This window comes from Electrophorus electricus, chromosome 13 (genome assembly GCF_013358815.1).
Source record: "Electrophorus electricus isolate fEleEle1 chromosome 13, fEleEle1.pri, whole genome shotgun sequence".
NCBI lineage: Eukaryota > Metazoa > Chordata > Actinopteri > Gymnotiformes > Gymnotidae > Electrophorus > Electrophorus electricus.
The window spans coordinates 1,986,876-2,005,518 of record NC_049547.1 but is presented as its reverse complement, the minus strand read 5'-3'; the positions used below and the strand labels follow the sequence as shown (position 1 = coordinate 2,005,518).

The window sequence follows — 18,643 nt, the reverse complement described above, 5'->3', positions numbered from 1 at the left end:
TAGGGACTTGAATAAATCAATTAGAGTGGAAATAAATGTATATAGGTCCATGCTCTTAACCTTTTTCCTGTTCATGTTGGTTCGCTCTTACAGTTGGGTACTATGGGATTTTAGTATCGTATCTGTGCCTCTGGGGACTTTCTCAGTATTATGTTCATGTGAGTCACAGGATTATTGTACCACTCTCATGTAATCTGTGTGGTAACCAGAGCTATCCGTTCACTGTGGATATCTAGGTTGGTCACATCCATTGGGGGTTGTTTTTAATGTTTATTCATTGGTGCATGGCTTCATTTTTGGATTTGTACACGCACATGTTTAGATCTAATATCTGCAATATTCGGCTCAGACTGCTCCTTCATATTCATAGTCTAACTGTTATACTTTACTGATACATTCTAGCTGTAAAATGTATTGCGATTTCCTGTAGTATGTAGTGTTTTGAAAGGAGGGTGTTGGTTTCAACAGTAACAAGGGATATAAAAAAACAAAAAAAACACCTCCCTTGCAGCCAGTGCAGTGGGGTGGGGGACGCTAGACCAATATGTGCTTGAGTGTTGTTTTATTAGGTTTAATAAGGCGCATAAACCTCAAACCTTCGATGAACAAGAACTGCAACAGTTCACTTTTTTTGTTGTTCGTTTTGTCATTTCTCCAAACTGTACTTTGTGGATCAGAGCATATGTGTGTGACGCCTGCGCCTCGACGCCTGCGCCTCGACGCCTGTCAAATGGGAGCTGCCAGCAATCGCGAAGGAAACTCCTCCCTGTTGACAACGAGCTCTCCTGGATTCATAGCGCAATGGTATCCTGGATTATATCTAGGCTTGTGGTGTAAGTCTTTTGTTATCGTCTTGGAATTAATTGGGTTTTTTCCGCTACAATGGATTGGGTTTTTATTCTTTCCGTAGATATGTTACTATTTGCCTTTTCCTCTGTACCTCAAGGTGTCCGGTTTTTTAGGACGTTGCATTTAGCTTACCTTTTAGTTCTATACATAACAGAATCATTTGCAAGTCATGGCGTTTTTATTTTAAAAAAAAAGAGGACAACCGGGATTTTATTCTTATATCAAGGTTTTTATTAGCTTCTGATACAGGCTAGGTATTATATAATGAATATTGCCACAAAATGCACCAGTCCCTTAGTAACCGGTTTTGGACTGTGTGTTTTATGAAATCTAGTGCTAGGAATAAGAGCCAGACAAAGGCGAGTGACGCGATGTGCCAGATTATGCCCGTAGTGCTGGATTACTGGATTTGATTCGAGTGTTCAGTTTAGAAACTGTGCGGTTTGTTCATCGCTGGTATATACGTCTTAAACCTGTTAATAACAGTTTCGCAAGACGCCTCCTAAAATTGGTGTCTCTCGAAATAGTGGACCACAGCAGGCCTGTCACTGGTGACTTAACGCAGAAAACAGCCGACTCAAGAACGGGTTTCTGGGGGCTTGCAATAGCCATGATGAAAACAAAAGCTGTCTACTGCTTCATAAATGCATTTATTTATGCATTTACAGTTTTATACATTTATTTATACGATGCTTATACTCCAGGTTCTCCTTTACAGCCCATAGACAAGCGGCAATGATTTTCATTAGCCTAGTAATAATGACTTGAAACTTATTCACTCTCATAATGTGTATTTGAAACCTCGAAATAACGATTCAGTTAAATTTAGATTACAATATTCGATTAATTTGCATAAACTACACTTTACAGGACACAAGAGATTCTGGGGTTCTAATTATAGGTTACATACCGTGGCATTCGGTTTAGCCCGCCTCATATGGCCGTGAAGTAAAACGGAGAAGGTTGACGGAATGCCAGTGATCATGCGGGTGCATTTGGGCGCTTTGCGTTTCGGTGTCGCCGCGTGTGCAGGTCAGACGCGCGGCTGCTACCGAGCAGTTCGCCCGTCAGGAGAGCGAGCGAGGGCGCGGGTTAGGTCCTGGGATCTGGCACGTTCGGGTTTCCCCCATCTGTTCGTTTCAGGGCGCGAGCTGACCGTTTCATATTACTTGGGTTGTTTGCAGCACGGACGCGAATTATGATCATTCAGTTGTTTGAGCTATTTTGGTCAAGCACGTAGCTAGAATTTAAACCTCGACAATAATCAGGGTCACGCACACCTGTTTGACCTGCAGACTACAAGCACAAGTTTCGAACAACAGAGACCAGGCTACAAAAGCAACTAATTCCCTCATCTTAGATGCTCCATGGCTGCCTGTTTTGTGCGGTGCAAGCTTTGGACAAATTACACCTACTTTCGCTGGCCACCTTATACACGTGCTTTATATGTGCTTTTTATAAATTATAAGGCGTAGCCTGTCTGCAAGCACGCACATTTCTGACAGCTGCTGACCGGATAGTGTTTGCTTGGCAGCCCGTTCTCCACACAGCGCTAGCAATGCCATGGTAGCGACATGTACGCGGGTGTGTGGAGCTGCTCTGCGCTTATCGGCCATTGCAGTGTGTGCATCTGTCACTGATACTGCTAGGGTCGGAGTTATATCCATCCAACGCTGGTCCTGTGGTCAGAACCTGACAAACGATGAAGGGGATTATTACAACTAGCCCATTAAACACAAACTTCAGTATTAGACTATATAATCATTCAATATTGCAAAGACCTTTAATCTTTTTTGGTGGAACTGACTCTTGTCGACTTTGCTCTGTGTTCAACAGGCTCATATTTGGGACCCTGTACCCTGCATACTCCTCATACAAAGCTGTTAAATCAAAAGATGTGAGAGAATATGTAAGTATGAACACAAGTGACGTTTCTGGCTTTCTCTGCCATGGGAGCCAGTGTACCTTCTACACTGAGACCCAGAACACTGGTTTGTTCACGCCATCTTGTCAGCACCTCCATATTACATATTTCAGAATTGTCCCTTTTTTTTAACAGGTAAAATGGATGATGTATTGGATAATATTTGCACTGTTCACTACTGCCGAAGTGATAACAGACATATTTCTGTGCTGGTAAGTGTAACGTTTGTCTGCTCCTTGGCCATTGGTGGTTCCCCCGTGACCACATGTTATGAATCAGGTCTGTTGGTCAAGCATCACGGTGCCTGAGGCACTGAATCACCTCTGGTGTGTTTTGAAGGCTTCCATTCTACTACGAGCTCAAAATCGCCTTCGTGGTGTGGCTGCTTTCGCCTTACACAAAGGGATCTAGCGTACTGTATAGGAAATTTGTCCACCCCACATTGTCGTCTAAAGAAAAGGTACACTCTTTGTTATCTGCTCACTCTTAACATATTGTCTTTCCTCTTACTGTGTTTCATTTCGAACCCTACAAAACACATCATCACAAAGCCAGAAGGTGCTCAGAGATTTTCAGACACGTTAACCTTTCGAAGTCGTTGCATCTGCACTGCTACTGAGGTATTGTATAAAACCGACGTTTTTGTGGGCAGTGAAGAAAGGGGTTCTTTCACACAGCATCCTGTGGAAAGTTTGTTTTGACCCTGTTTCCTATAGTGTGTATCCATGATGCTCTGCGGGTTGACATACATCAAAAGGACGGAATGCTGTTGTTTTTCCAGGCTCTTCCTCTTTCTTATTTAAGAGACAGGATATTTTTCAGGTATACGATAGGCAGAAATTGAAAGATTATTTGAAGAAAAGAAAAACATTGGTTATGATTTTGAGGAAATTTCTTTTGGTGGGAAAATTGTCTTTATTGGCGGAAGCACCAGTGAATGCCAAATTGCATTTATCTCGAATTTAAAGTACTGGTTTTTAACTGCCTACCTCTTAATTGATTGGATAGATCAATGATTTGATTCTGGCTTGATGTTTCCAGGACATCGATGAGTACCTGTCTCAAGCGAAGGACAAAAGTTACGACACTCTGGTGCACTTTGGAAGGAAGGGCCTGAACGTGGCCGCTACCGCTGCCGTCATGGCGGCCGCCAAGGTGCCTGTGCTAAATCAGACAACTCCTGTGGATGAACTGCAGTGAGATGCCCATAGAGAAAATCAGATGTGAAGTTCTTTCTCCACTTAATTTTTGGTTGCAAAATCAAATGCTCAAGTCAGTTTACGATGGTTTATTAATTTACTGGTTGCATTAATAAATAACTATTCATTGTAAAATGTACTGGGATGTAAAGAGGACCCCTCATCTTAGGGATCAGGTTCCAAACTAAACTGCTGTTTGTGCAGTGAAATGTTAGAGCCAATCAGACATTTGTGCAATGAAATACACAGCAGTCGGAAAGTGAGACTGTGAGACAATTGTTGTTTTTGACTGTAAATAAAAAAACAAACAAAAAAAAAACAGTGACTGTTAGGTTAAACTACAAAATGTAGCAGGTATTTCCCTCTAGCTACAGTGGCTAAATCATACAGAAATCACTTGAATGATATGATATAGAAGAGAGCGCCCTGGGGGATTAAACCAAAATTAAATTCTGAGAAAACAAACAAACAAAAGCAGGTTTAAAGCAGAATTCCCTATGTCCCAGGGCCAGGGTGTGCTGTCGGATCGCCTGCGGAGTTTCAGCATGCAAGACTTGTCCTCCTTCCAGACAGAAGATGAGCCAAAAAGCACTTCTTCTATCACCACCCAGCCAGCGTCCGGCCAGCACAGAACACGGGCCGTGATGCGCAACAAATCAGAGACAGGCTACAGCAAGGGTAAGTGCACCAGACAGGTCTTTGCTGCTTCTCCTCTACTGGCTAGAAATTGATATTTTAAAAGGGAGTGAAATAATTAGGAGCACTAAACCAGCATAAATCATAGCACAGAGAGTGCTTTATATAAACTTTGTATATTCCCATTTATTGACACTTACTTGTCATGTATATGTCAACAATATAAGGGCAGAGTTGTATTTCATACCCAGTGCAAAACGGTTGAAAGATGCAGTTTGTCAGACATCTGGTATTTTAGGGAGGAGATGAGAGATTCCCTTTTTTCTGTGTTTTGATGCTGTATTTATTAAATTTGTCATTTTTAGACTTTAGAAGGTAATGTTACATTTTAATGACTGGAATATTTTTTCATCACATGGGACGTACTACAGCTGAGGTTCAAATACATTTTAAATGTAGTTCCTCTCCAAGCTTATATGACCCTACAGAGGGAACAGCAGAAAAACATTAATCTGTAAATCATGTGGACTTTGCGCCCTGAGTCAGGAACCTCTCTGTCCTCTTTTGCTACCATTTGTCAGTTCAATGAACAAATTTTAATTTCGAGGGTTCGACATCGGAAAATCTCACTGATTTCCAAATATACAGACGTGTATTTACTTGTGTTTAACGTTCATATTTATTTTAAACTTTAATGAATGCCATTTTGGTTGTACATCTGGGAATATTTTTTTGTGCATTGGGGTGTTAAAGTTTAAATGTGGAAGTGTGCTTTTCATGAAACATCTCCCGCCCAAAAACTCAATCCCTCTTCTACCCGGTATATGTTAGCTAAAGAGGCACCAGAAGCAGACCTTATAAAGCTCTGTCATAGTCTTCCTTACCAGAGACCTGCTAAATCACTGATTAAACTGCATAATTCTCCAACAGGAACGTGTGGTGACGTCTCTGGCCACAATACCCTTTTCAATTCATGTCAGATCCCTTTTATACCAAACAGTTGATCTGCATTATTCCAAGTTGGAACTATTTACACCAAGCCTGCTTTTGTGAATTTTGATTTAATAGTTGCGTATCTTTTTGACTGCCTGTTCTTAAGCCCGACCCCTGAATTGTACTTGTATTCGTAACCATCTTGAATTTGTGTGTGATCAGTTACTGGACACCTGGCATGCTATGATGCCACCTGTATCAAAATCATCTGCCTCAGTTGTAAGTTGCTTAACTTGTAAGTTGTAAGTCCTGATAAAGCACCTGCCAAATGAATAAATGTAACTGCATTTTTAAAGAGGCGATCGATGCATTTCTTTAGTTTGTTCTAGTTTTCAGTGTAAAGGGGTCATACTAGAGGGTGAGAGGGTTTCATCTTCATGCCGGAACCAAATTTGAAACCTACCGATGCCAAAGGCATCCGGGTCTGGAAGCTGAAGATGGCTCCGTTGGCCCTGCTCCCTGAGTGGGAGGTAGGGTTAGTTCTCTCTCCTATCGCTCTAACGTGGTGCTCATTCAGTTCAAATGTGTGGGTTATACTGTCAAACAATGAAGGGAGAATCAGGCAGAAGAAAGCTGTGCAGACTTCATATCAGCTCGGAAAATGTGCAGAGGATGCACACGTCATGTTCTGATGCCCCTTTTGTCATGGTGCAGGCCAGCAGTTTGACGTGACTGAGTTTGAAGTGTTGGGATCGGAGCCTCCACCCTCACTGGCTCCTAAACCTGCTCCTACCCCACTGCCGCTCCTCACCATCCAGTGCCAGCCTCCCACAACCCCTGAGTCCTTCCAGGTTGACCCCACGTGCCCTACACCTTTGGCCCCAGAGGTGCCGGAGGTCAGTGGGACGGAGGTGGGCGTCCCGGCCGACACAGCCCAGATGAGACTGATTAAGAGGCGTGCCCCGGAGGTAGCCACTTCTTTTAGATGACTGGCTGATGATGTACCTGGCTGTGGTCGGTTGCTATTGACCTGTTATGACAAATACACTAAATCACTAATCCAGCAGGGATGCCCGGTCAGAGACTGCGCTGTGTGGTGGAGGTTTGACTGGGCTGCTTGAGAATGCTCAGCCTTTGAAAGACGTGGTTTTGTAAAATCCCTGGTCTTTGCCCTCATGGGAATTCAGAATGATCTGGGCATTTTATCAGACATTATCCAGTAAGGATTTGGTGTATTGTGCCCTAAAGTGCACTCAGACTCCTCGCACCACAATGGTAGTGAGCAATGGGCCTTATTATAAATTTATACTCCATGCTTAGAGACTCAGCTCTCAGCTTCTAGGGATGCAGGACTGTGTATTTTGTTACAGGAGCTGCTGTTTGTCACAGATGTTAATCTCCTATTGCTTTACGAACTTTTAAGAACAGACTTTCACAATGACACGTGTTCCGTGTATGTGATGGGGCCTCCAGCGGCAACCAGCATGATCCTAAACATTTGCTCTTGTTTTGTCCTACGTTCGTCACTAACTCTCAGCTCATCTAACGTCTTTGTCTTGCTGTAGATTCAGCCGACGCAGACCTGCAGGTGCCTGATCTCAGAGGGTGGAAATGCTTGCAAACGCGTGACCGCGTGTACAGCGTGTACAACCTCTCGGTTTTGCAGTGGTCCTAATGTCATTGTTCTTGATCTTGTGTTTGTTTGTTTTTTTTTCTTACGTTTGTCCTTTATCTGCCTGCATGACCCTTCACCCCTCCCCCAGCCTCCTCATAGGGCCTTAAGGCCGCTCACCAGATCCAGATCAAAGAACCACCTATCTCAGAACCCCGAGGCCATGTGACTGTGCGGACGCTGCGAGACTGCTTTAGCTGCCTTAGCTGCAACACGAGGACAGGGACAGGAAGGGGACCGAGAGGGGAAGACAAGAGGGGACGCAGCCGAGAGATCAAATATTTAACGCAGCCTTTGTTCTCTAATGAGGTAACCAAAGCGATGTGCAAACCTTTTCGCTTCTGACCTTTGACACTCGCGGGGAGGGGGGGGGGGGGGTCTACCGATGTAACGCGAGTGTGCAGTACCATTCGAAGACTCTTTTCAACACTGAACTTGTGTGTGTCTGTGTGTGTCTGTGTGTGTTGTACATATATACGGAACGTGAGAGTGTATGATTTTAGTCGGATCACTGCAGCAGAGAGAGAAGCATGCATGTTCCTCTGTTGTTGTCGTCTGGGATGCGACTCCAGCATCCTGACGTAGCCGGTAGGGTCACTGAGGATCTCGGCCCACTTGCTCTGAGCAGAGTCGGAGGCTCCGCCATCTTCCTCTCAGGGCGGCGGCCCACAATTCATTGCTTACTTTTGTGCACTAATACCCGATACTTGAGGTGCGGCTGGTGAGATGTAGCAAGGCCTCAGAGCAAAGATTCCGCGCAGAGTTGGGCATCAGTACATTCAAATGTTTGATAGCAAAGGATGAGTGATCTTTATGTGCAGGCTTTTAAATCAACAACAAAAGAAATAAAGAAGCAAAAAACTATATAGTGAAGATGATGATGATGATGATAATAATAATAACAATAATAATAATAATAATAATAAAGCATATTCTCATGCAATTTTAAAAAGGACAATGTGCAATGCTGTTGCTTTTCAGCTGACTCTGGAGAAAAAAAACCCATTTCAACTGCGCCACAGAGACATATAGCTTACTAACACCCGTAGCTGCTGTTCTCAGACAATATGCCAATCAGAGATGGTACATGACTGAAGATCATCCCAAAAGAAAGACAAAAGATGTGTCACATATGCACTAGAATTTAATATCAATTTAAAGTGGGAAACCCGTTAATATTCTATAGAGCATTCTTTAGTCAATTTTCGTTTGTAGACAAGATCAAATCATACTAGAAATGATGACCTATGTAATATCATTTAATAAATGACATTACCTTGTTTTCAGGATCTTGTTTAAATATTTTGATATATTGGTGTGTGTGTACAGAGTAAAAACACTAAATCTGATTAACTCTTCACTTTGTATTTGAATTCCCGGTTCACTTTTCTAGACCATTGCATGAATTCACTTGAGATATGAGCGGATTACTTTTTCACCTCCTTGTTGGTGTCTGGGGTACCACGTATTAACATTTCTGTACTATATTATAGCCTGACTGGGCATGCCGTGAGCTGTGTGGTGGTTGTAGTTACATACATGTTGGTTCGCAAACAGTGCAACAGTGTTAGTATGTTACTCACTAAGCGTAGTTTCTTTCCGCAGCACTGACAGGTTTAGCCGCAAGTGGGAGCCGAACAGACTTGTCCCTTAACCGTCAGATCACCGTGTGCACTCATGCTGCTGTACTTCACAGAGTAACTCAAGTTGATCACAACTCAGTACCTTATTAAAGCATGTTAGGTCTACATCCAGACGTGTAGCTGTACAATCCTCCATGACTACTTAGTACTTAATACGGAAAACAGCAACAGTGATTAAGGTGTTCTGAAGGTAAGGCTGTTCCCTGCTGTTCCTCGTTAAAGACTTCAGAAGAGTCACGGCATACCTGTTCCGTTGAGTGTACGGCAACACGGTTTATTTCAGCCTCATGTGTTTTTCAGATATCAGGTAGCAAATGTTCGTTTCATATCGCAGGCACACAGCTGAATGTTTTCTCAGCAGCATGGCTAGGTCCAACTACACAACAGTCTTCCGGGACAGTTAGTTCGATCTTATCACAGCTACTCTGTGTTTACACTTAAACTATTAACTTTGGAAGAATAAGGAAGGCAGAACTAAAGGCAGTGAATATTATTGGGAAAGACCAGACACATGCCATGAAAACAAGGTGGAAAAGGGGAGAATTCAAACATCAACGGCTGCTCAGGGCTTTGTGTTTCAGACCGCTTCAGTGGCCGTGGCCAGACAGGCACCTCAGCGTCTGCATCTCAGCTGTGGCTTCATATACCAACAGAAAAAAAAGGAAAGATGGAAAAAATACAAACCATGCACAAAAAACTCCACCCAACTCTCCTAAATGTGAACATGTGTTTACATATTGTGTGAAATCATATTTGGTCTCACCTGATGCTACACTTTAAAAATGTTGTCTGTGATGTGTTTTTTGTAAGCGAGTTATTAAAGGCACAACCTTTCCAGTCTAAAGACCAGGCTAACTGCAGAAACGCATCTGTTCCATACACTCGTCTCAATGTTAGGCCTGCAACAGGTTGTTATGAATAAGTGTGTGTTCTATAGCCTTAGAAACACGAGAGCTGTGCTACTTTATCACAAATGTAAATGCTAAAAGCAGAGGCTGTGCCTTTAATGCCTGTTATTGACTTTAATCAGTGTGTTGTTTACTTTGATTAGTCTGTTCGTTGAAGCTCCCTGTACGTGATTGGATAAGAGAATGAGTGGACATGCCCAATGCGGTTGGGACTTTATAAGGGTGACAGAGCCTCGCTTTCTTCATGATCAAACAGAATGGCTTACAGCACTCCTGTAAAAAAAAGTGTAATTCAGAATGTAGCGCTGACATCTGGCAGGCCAGAGTAATACTCATGCTTTTAAACAATAGCCTTATGTGGAAAAGAACCTGCTGTAAAGTAGTGGACTGATCTGTCAGAAACCTTTTAAATGTATCTGATGGTGTGTTTACCTCAGTTATTAAAAAGCAGACAGAATACCCATCCATGACTCCTTTGACTTCATTTCAGTCACACTATATTTACTATTTTAGTAGGTATTAGGTAGAACTGAAAACAGATGTTTTATGAATTTTATGAATTTACTTTATTAATATATTTTATTGACTCTGTCCATGATGGATGCACATGCCTTTGTTTTAATTTTTTTTCTTTTTTCCCCAGTTACAGTTGCAGAAAGCAAGATTCAGAAATGGTCAAATGTTCGTGGAGGTTGTCACTGTCAACAGAGTAGGTCACGAACAAGCATTTTCTTCATATAACAGTACAGGTGTAATATGCTAAGAGGTTATAGGTTACAGGTTATAGGTTAACCCTATCATGGTACTTCTGGTAAGGATCATTAAGAAACCAGTTTCTTCTTTTCCAAAAGGATGTGGTCATTTTGTCTAGTTTTTTGCATTGAGTCTTACTGCAGAACACGTGCTCTCGTAAGCGCTTTTTTCTGGCCGCTGACTTCTTCCAAAGCTTCTTCTTGTATCCTGCCTGAAAAATATATATGACAGGGAAAAAGTTCACTGAAGAGCAAGTTGAATTGCACAGGATGTACCATGTAGTAAGTATATCAAATTCATGTTCGACAGTGTAAGCAAAATGACAGTGAAAAGTCTGGGTTGAACTAAAAGCAGAAACATTTGGTTTAAAATATGTTCAAAGAACACAGTTGCTATTAAAAAACAGTCAAATGTAACCTTATTTTAAAATAAACAGGAAATGTGCCTCACAAAGTGAAGAAGATATACTGTACAAATGTATTTCGGTGGTTAAGAATTCAGCTGAATAAAGGCAGCGAGTGTGAAGAAGGCGCCGCCCCTCACCTTTCTCCTGACCCACAGGCCGCAGTGCAGCCTGAGAAACCGCTGCACCACAGACCTCAACGTCTTCCTCTTGCCCTTCTTCAGACTGCAGGACGTGAGGTTTCTAGTGGGCTCAAGCTTCACTGATGGTATGAGGGGAGTGACGCTGCGCGTTGAGAGATGACAAATGAACGAACCAAGAACCAACTGTGTTAATCCCAGCGACTACTGAAACATCATCCAATGGCAGGAGTTTTATGAGAATCATAAGCCGCGTAGTGCTTACAGGACGCGTTGCCACGTACTCTGTGATTAATGTAAGCGATTACTGTTGGGTCTTGCACCTAAACACTAAGCTTAGGCTATAATGACAGGCGTCTATCGGCACCACACGCTGATTTTGATGGCTCTGTGTGTGTGTGTGTGTGTGTGTGTGTGTTACCGGCGCAGTAGCGTCTGCTGCCCGGCCCCGTGGAACTGCGGGAGCGGGCTGAAGTCCGTCCGCCCGCGGACAAGCGTGGAGAAGCGCGCGGGCAGCGGCGCGACTCTGGCCGCGTGCAGGAAGCGGTCCCGTCCCCACGCGGCCAGAGGTCTCAGCAGGCCTGCACACACGAGCAGGTTCGGCAGGCTGTTAGCCGTGCGCGTAGACACACACTGTTTGCGATCTGGCTCGCACCTAAAAACGCTGCGCGTCGCGATATTTCGTTCCCATTTATGATTATTGTGCCTTACGAATATACAACTGAAGCAGCGTAAACTGTATTTACCTGTGGCAGTACACACACGCGTGGCCAGGGCTGTCTAACTAACGTTACTAAACTACAACTTACAACTTAGATAATCTAGTTGGATAATACAACACACTGACAACAAGGGCACATGACTAAGAAATAACGTGGCACATTTTTTTTTAAACGCAAATGTCAAAGCAGCTACCTGAGAGCCCTCTGCTCGCCAAGGTGGCCGCCATCTTGGAGTGTTACGGCGACCCTTGAACTCCACTACGGCGCGCGGCGAGTACAAACCCAACGCAAAGCAAAACCAAAGAAAGTCGCAGTAAGGGAAATCTTTAAACGTCTAGTTTAAACTGAAAATTAAACCATAATAACCAAATAATATATATACTCGCCACTGACCTAAATTGTATAAAAATAAAACGGATTTCTAATAGTAAAGGTTACGTGCTGTATCTTTCGTGCTTTTATGTCAGCTCCTTTATTCAACACTTTTAGGAAAAATCACTCAGAACATTTGAGATTGCTCTCAATTCTCAGTAAATCATTTGTGATAAAAGTGCACAACTGTATTCTTCAGCCTTCTGTAGTGTCACTATTGAGGCCAATATTGCAAACACAACATGCTGCTCTTACGTGTGGGATGATAGATAAAACATGGATAGAGCCATTGTTAAGCAAAATAACTTACAATCAATACAAATTCAGAAGAAGTCAGTTGAAGGTTGTGCAAAGCATTTTATTCATTTCCATTCCCTGCCCAGAACTACTGTCCAGTGTGCATTTAAAAACTTTTAAAATTCTATGAATAAACACTTACACATAACACACAGATCCGTAAGTACCATAGGTAATAAAAACTGAGTGGCACCAGAGAATAAATATGAGCTAAACAAGACAGCCAGAGTCAGTGCATAAACAATCTTGACCAGTACTGGTACCATTTCCCTGTACAATACACTCAAACAAAACAATACTTAAAGAAAAACACTAAAGTTCCCCCCCCCCCCCTTACTCACGATTACTGTCAACAGATCAAAAATAACAATTAGATTTGTAGTCCAAAGTGAACTAGTTAAAAAGAAGAAATACTCCCATCAGAGTTTTGGAACCATAAACACAGAACAGCATTATACAACAGTCTGACTTGTCCGAGTGCACATTCAGAGACAGAATGCAGCCAAGAACATATCAAATAGCCAATAAGTGTTTCCTGTCCCTTTCATAGGAAGTCCAACTTTTCAGCACATGACCTTGTGGAGTTTTGAGTTGGGTCACCTCATGCCACGTCACCACCCTGCATACACAGGCTCTGCGTTGCCCAGGACGCCATACAAACGGCCAGCCGGTTGATTCCTCCGCAGCAGAGGAGCGCGAGAGACCAACAGCTCGTTATCCGTATCCCTCCGCCTCCGCATAATCAGCAAGATGACAATCAGGAGAACTACTGACGAGATGAATCACACAGACAGACAGACACAGAGAAAGAGAAGCACAAAGGCATAACAATACAAGGTGTAAAAAAAAAAAATCTACCATATAAAACCTTAATTCTGTTGCATCCAGTTGTATGTCATTAAAGTTATTTTATTGTAATCTGGAGTTTTCTGGGGAAAGACGTTAATGAGAAAGTTCGTACTCCCTCCTCCAATGACCAGCAGAGCTATGGTGACAGGAGCAAAGTTACACGTGTCCCCAACCTTCTTGAAGAAGGTCTCCATGCAGTACCCTGGCGCAGTGCTGCCCTCTGGGCAGAACGCATCACTGGGGCACTGGATGGGGCTCACATTGGGACTCTGGAACCAGAAGAGGAACAAAAGGTTGGCCTCAGCCATACATGCAGTTAGACTTCCAGATGAACTATGCCACCATCACTCCTGTGTCTAACTACATTAGCATGTCAGCAGTACCTCTGAATTCCTGTTTTAGATGTCAGGGGCCAGGTCATTGTGACTACATATAAGAAACAATGTGTGTGTGTGTGTGTGTGTGTGTGTGTATTAATCACGTACTGGGCAGTAGTGGTTTTCAGGGCAAAGGTCACAGTTCTCCTGGCCCCAGTGAATCTGATAGTAACCGCTGCTGCAGATCTGACACACTGTCTGAAGGGAGGACTTGTGCATGCCTATCCAACAGACACACACACACACACACACACACACACACACACATACACACACACACAAATGTTCAGGATAGAAAACAATTCATACAGGCAAACCAAGAAAGGAAAGCACCACCACATAAAAGCGAGTGGTACAGTTCTAAGTGGTTTAGATCATGGTGTCTACATAGGCAAATGAAAATTTAAAAGCACAAAATAGATTTCCAGACTTTCCACACATTGCTTATAAATATCAGATTAGTGACCGCTGATCACGTTTTCTGCTGTGGAAACGCACAAGTCCTTCGGTGTTGGCGGTACAGCCTCCGCTGTGGCTGGGACTATGTGGGCTCCCCAGAGAGCTGCATGCACTTCCCCCTTGAAATCCTCTCGGGATTTATTGCTGCGTGTTCATTAATCCTGTCTTGAACCAACACTGAGACTATTCATTTCAATCGTTCTCAAACCCAACATCCCGTAGAGGTTCAACACCCTCCATGGGACCGTGGCCCAAATGGCATTACGCTGCAATTCACGAATGAGCCTAAATGTCAATATTAATATTAACATCCACTATTCAGTGTGGCCAGAGAAAGATGTTTCTCTTTTTTGAGTGTTGCTCCTTCCCAGGTTCCCTGCCACCTCTGGGAGTCGCCACCTCCAAAACTGGTCTTTTTAAGATGCCCTCGATACAGCCATGTAACATCTCTTTTCACATTTGGTTCCCTTCATTAATTTCACTAGTGCATTCTGTGCTTGAACCACATGCACTTTCCGCAGGACTCACTTCTCTAATAACACTTGTCTGGAGAGTGTCTACATTCCCCACAGCGCATTAGTAACATGGAATACGATTGGCTGGAGTTCCGGGTTACCTGGGCGACAGGGGGAGCACTCTGTGGTGCCGACCTGCAGTGCTTCTGATCCAGCAGGACAGAGTGGGCAGTGAACACACCTGGAGGAGCTGTTGGACAGGCAGAGACAAATCATGTCACGTGGCACTTTAATACACTCAATACCAGTGGCTGGATATGCAGTAATGACACACACGTCCTGCATCACCGTAATGACTACTAAAAAAATGCCAAATATAGTTATACAGCCGGATAGTTGTACTTTATTAATCCCACAAGAGGAAATCTGGGTGCACACAGGAAAATGAATAAGAATCAAAAGCAGTACCTTGACGGTGGTTTGCGTTTTATAGATCCCAGGGTAAGGGGCACGTGACAGTGCGAAACAGGATAAACAATGCTGCTGTAGCACTGTCACCTATTGCCGCCTACCGTCATGAAAAGTGAAGGAGCCCAGAAGGTCTCGACGTGCATCTATAAAAGTCCAGCAAAGTACCGCAGCTCAGGTCAGAACTTACTTGCAGTATGTGCCTTCTGGACACGAATTACAAAAGGTGGCATTCTCCTCAGACATATGAAAGCCTACAAAAAAACCCCCCACAAAACACGCATGACCGTCTGACAGTTTCATTCTTCATCAATCAGAAATGTGCAGTATTCTACAATAACACAAGCTTTTAGTCATCACCTTATAAATCTCATGAGTCCATTAGAGAGATATTTATTGTTTGGCAGAGAACACAGCAGCTACCTGGTGCACAGGCCTGGCAGGAGGAAGAACCGGTTTGGTTGCTGTATGACCCAGGAGGACACGGCTGACATGCAGGGCTTCCCACGTGGCTGAGCGGAGCAACAGGTAGAGGGAGGACACAGCTGACATGCAGGGCTTCCCATGCGGCTGAGCGGGTTTATAGCACTAAACCTGCAGGCGGCCCTGCTGCTGAAACGCATGGCCTGTGGTTACTCACCTGCTGTAGAAGCCAGCCAAGCAGGGACGGCAGGACTGCTGGCCTGCCAGCGGCTGTTGGAAGCCCAGAGAACAAGGCACACAGGCCCCAGAAGACACACACATCCCTCCCTCCAGACAGCACGAGCACAACAAGGTTCCTGACGGAGAAAGAGAAAGTGTGACGTAGTCTGTGCTTTTACTAAAACGCACAGCTTGGTGTTTTTAGAATACCGCTCGGTTTTGCACACTGCAAATGAAACAAATATATTAATAACGTTTTATTACCGTTTATTACTGTCTAGCTTTAGTAGTTAACATACGCTAAATGACAGCTATGCCCAGTAGGCTTCCAGGTTTATACCCAGGGTTTATTCTGAGCGTGACTCTCTGTGTGACTCTCTCTCTGCCTCTGTGGAAGGAGGCTCCAAGGTCAGGAGGTGATATGCTCTGAGCTGAGGCCTCTGAGGCTTAATCTACCCCTCCCTTCTCTCCTCCTCCTCCTCTTTTCTCTTTCCTTTTTCTCAATTCCGATTTCACTGTTGTGTTGTCAGATTGACTGCCTGTAATAAGACTAGCACCCTTTTCTGACTAAGAAAAAACTGATCTGAAGCTTCCCCACACAAGCAAATAAAGATCAGCTCAGGATTACTACAGCCAGAGAAGATGACATGCATAAGGACTCTTCTGTCCTGGAAATCCCAGGGGGTGGAGTTAATGTCCCTAGGCTGCAGAATTGTCTCTTCACTGAGTCACTAAGCACTTAAATATTCCCTTAAATCTTTTACTGTCTTCTCTTCCATTCTAATTGGGGTATTCTTGACACTGACCCATTGACGCTCACATGAGGAACTGTACTAAAGCACTGCTGTAATCCCCTTTGGACGAGGGTGTCCGCCCAACGCTGTAAATGAAGTCGAAATACAAACATTTTGAAGACAAGCGACTGCCGTAGCTCGGCGTTCCCACCGTGGGACAACACTACCCACCGTTGTTGGAGTAGGAGCCTGGAACGCAAGCTGCACAGGTGGATGTGTTGAAGGTGGAGCAGTCAGGAGCAGTGGTGGTGCTAGGAGTGGTGGTGGTGGTGGTGACATTCTCAATGACTGTGGTGGCTGTCAGAGCAGGGGTGAGAGTCGTTTGGCTCCTCACTAGTCCTACACACACACAGAAATATACATGGTGTTTCATGACTAATAAACAACAATTCAGTAAACAATAACTGCACACTGCATTTTATGGCATTTAGCTGATGCTTATATCCAAAGTGACTTACAATTATGACTGAATACACCTTGAGCAATTGAGGGTTAAGGGTCTTGCTCAGGCGCCCAACAGTGGCAACTTGGCAGTGGTGGGACCTGAACTGGCAACCTTCTGATTACTAGTCGAGTGTGGACAGTTTCATCCAGTGGTAAAATTAATGCTTGTTTTATTTCTTTACAAACCCAACAAGGTTACATAGACCAGTATAGATTTGGGAATTAACTGTTCTACCAACTAAACAACTAATCTAAACTGCATATCTACAAGTGCAACAACCGAGAAGCCGAGATTATCAGTCAGACAGTGCAAAGACGCTCAACGAGCCGACACCCTGCACGATAACCATGGCAACAAAATCGAAAGTGAAATGAACTGAATATATTTTTAATGTAGGTTGAGCCAACAGAGACCTTACAGGGCCGAACAACGACTTTTTTGAGGTGTTCAGTGTGTCAGCACACAACCGAACAGAGCCTGTATTGTAAGAGTAATCACTTGTGGAATGTGCTTGGCTGCTCTCCTGAAGTGGATGTTGCCTTTAATTCAGACGTGCAATTATTCTAAGAGACTGGTCATATGATTTCAACAAGTTGCGGTTGCCATCTCGGATGGTTCCCTTGTATACACTGGAAAATTTGAAGGCAACTTCGAAATTGTGAAATACACATTTACTTATATTTAAGGAAGTATTTCTTCCTTACGTTTAACAACGTACACATAAACAAAAGTACTAAATATATAAACTTAGATATTTAATTGCGTCACATCTGACCCGTTCCCTTTGATAAATATTGTTAATTATAACTGGTCCATTTAATGACTAAATCGCTCCGTTTTTTTAGAGCTGTCAAGTCTCTGAGCAACATTCTCCTCATATGTGGCCTGCCACCAGCGGGGGACACATGCCATCATTTCAAATATACCATCACTTAGACAATCGGCACTACTGAAATAACGCAAAAGGTAAAGAAATGGAAACGCTCTCATTTTATTGGCCATGCCGAGGACAGCCAGCCCCCAACGTGCTACGGTTTGGAAATCTCGCTACATAGAGTGCATTTAACTTACCTAACAAGCAAGCGACGGCATAAAAGTCCAGGTTTCCCATGTTCCAGGGATTCGGTAGAGTCTCACCAGTTTTCTTTTTTATTTATCGGATTAAGTTCATGGCCATGTCTTGTATTTTGGCAAAACAATTAAGAACTGATCGCGAATCTCCACTTACTCCCTTCAGTCTCATCAGTCATATGACAAGTGACTAACCATGTGAGTAGGAACAATGCAAAAACTAATCTTAGAAGGCGTCTACGAGAAGTAAAAGTAACTCCCACTAATGGTTAACTTGCTTCATAGTATAAACACGTTGCGTGTGTAAAGACGAAAACGGAGGACCGGGTTTGCATCTGCACAGTACCAGTCTAAAAAGTTTACCACTTTCCAAATCGACAGAACCCGCCCATAGCGCACGGTACACGTGGGCCACAGCCGCGAGCCACGTTCACGCCACCGGGCTGACAAATGTAAACATGAACCAAATAGAGCAACTTCTCCACTCAGATGTTGGCGAATCACCCTTCCCTGTATAGAGACAGACCACTGTCCACACTCGTCTCCTTCTCCTCCAGACCTGACGAACTCAGCCAAGCTCAATTATAAATAGTTGTTATGAACGCTTATGGCACTATTTGTTTTTAAAAAAC

The 18,643-nt window shown here is 43.6% G+C and overlaps 3 protein-coding genes across 4 annotated transcripts; 1 reads left to right on the top strand and 2 right to left on the bottom strand.

The window, feature by feature from the left end:
* Positions 1–545: 545 nt before the first annotated feature.
* Positions 546–7,583, top strand: reep1 (receptor accessory protein 1). 2 transcript variants are annotated; one of them, XM_027019607.2, is made up of 8 exons: positions 546–833; positions 2,686–2,758; positions 2,909–2,985; positions 3,113–3,233; positions 3,815–3,928; positions 4,479–4,650; positions 6,256–6,509; positions 7,305–7,583. In XM_027019607.2, the coding sequence occupies exons 1-8, from the start codon at positions 802–804 to the stop codon at positions 7,380–7,382; spliced, it is 921 nt and encodes a 306-aa protein (XP_026875408.1). In that variant the 5' UTR covers positions 546–801; the 3' UTR covers positions 7,383–7,583. The 2 variants fall into 2 exon arrangements, with proteins under 2 accessions (XP_026875408.1, XP_035388687.1); XM_035532794.1 differs by lacking the exon at positions 6,256–6,509 and having other exon boundaries at positions 554–833.
* Positions 7,584–10,311: 2,728 nt separating this feature from the next.
* Positions 10,312–12,040, bottom strand: mrpl35 (mitochondrial ribosomal protein L35). The gene is made up of 4 exons (XM_027019606.2): positions 11,976–12,040; positions 11,482–11,641; positions 11,061–11,205; positions 10,312–10,728 (listed from the first exon to the last, which is right to left on the bottom strand). Exons 1-4 carry the CDS (start codon positions 12,007–12,009, stop codon positions 10,546–10,548), a joined length of 522 nt encoding a protein of 173 aa, XP_026875407.2. The 5' UTR covers positions 12,010–12,040; the 3' UTR covers positions 10,312–10,545.
* Positions 12,041–12,491: 451 nt separating this feature from the next.
* si:dkey-21a6.5 (sushi, von Willebrand factor type A, EGF and pentraxin domain-containing protein 1) lies at positions 12,492–18,367 on the bottom strand. Its single transcript, XM_027019588.2, has 9 exons — positions 18,012–18,367; positions 16,667–16,834; positions 15,700–15,838; positions 15,483–15,571; positions 15,250–15,313; positions 14,753–14,841; positions 13,786–13,898; positions 13,413–13,569; positions 12,492–13,220 (listed from the first exon to the last, which is right to left on the bottom strand). Exons 1-9 carry the CDS (start codon positions 18,049–18,051, stop codon positions 13,063–13,065), a joined length of 1,017 nt encoding a protein of 338 aa, XP_026875389.1. The 5' UTR covers positions 18,052–18,367; the 3' UTR covers positions 12,492–13,062.
* Positions 18,368–18,643: the final 276 nt, after the last annotated feature.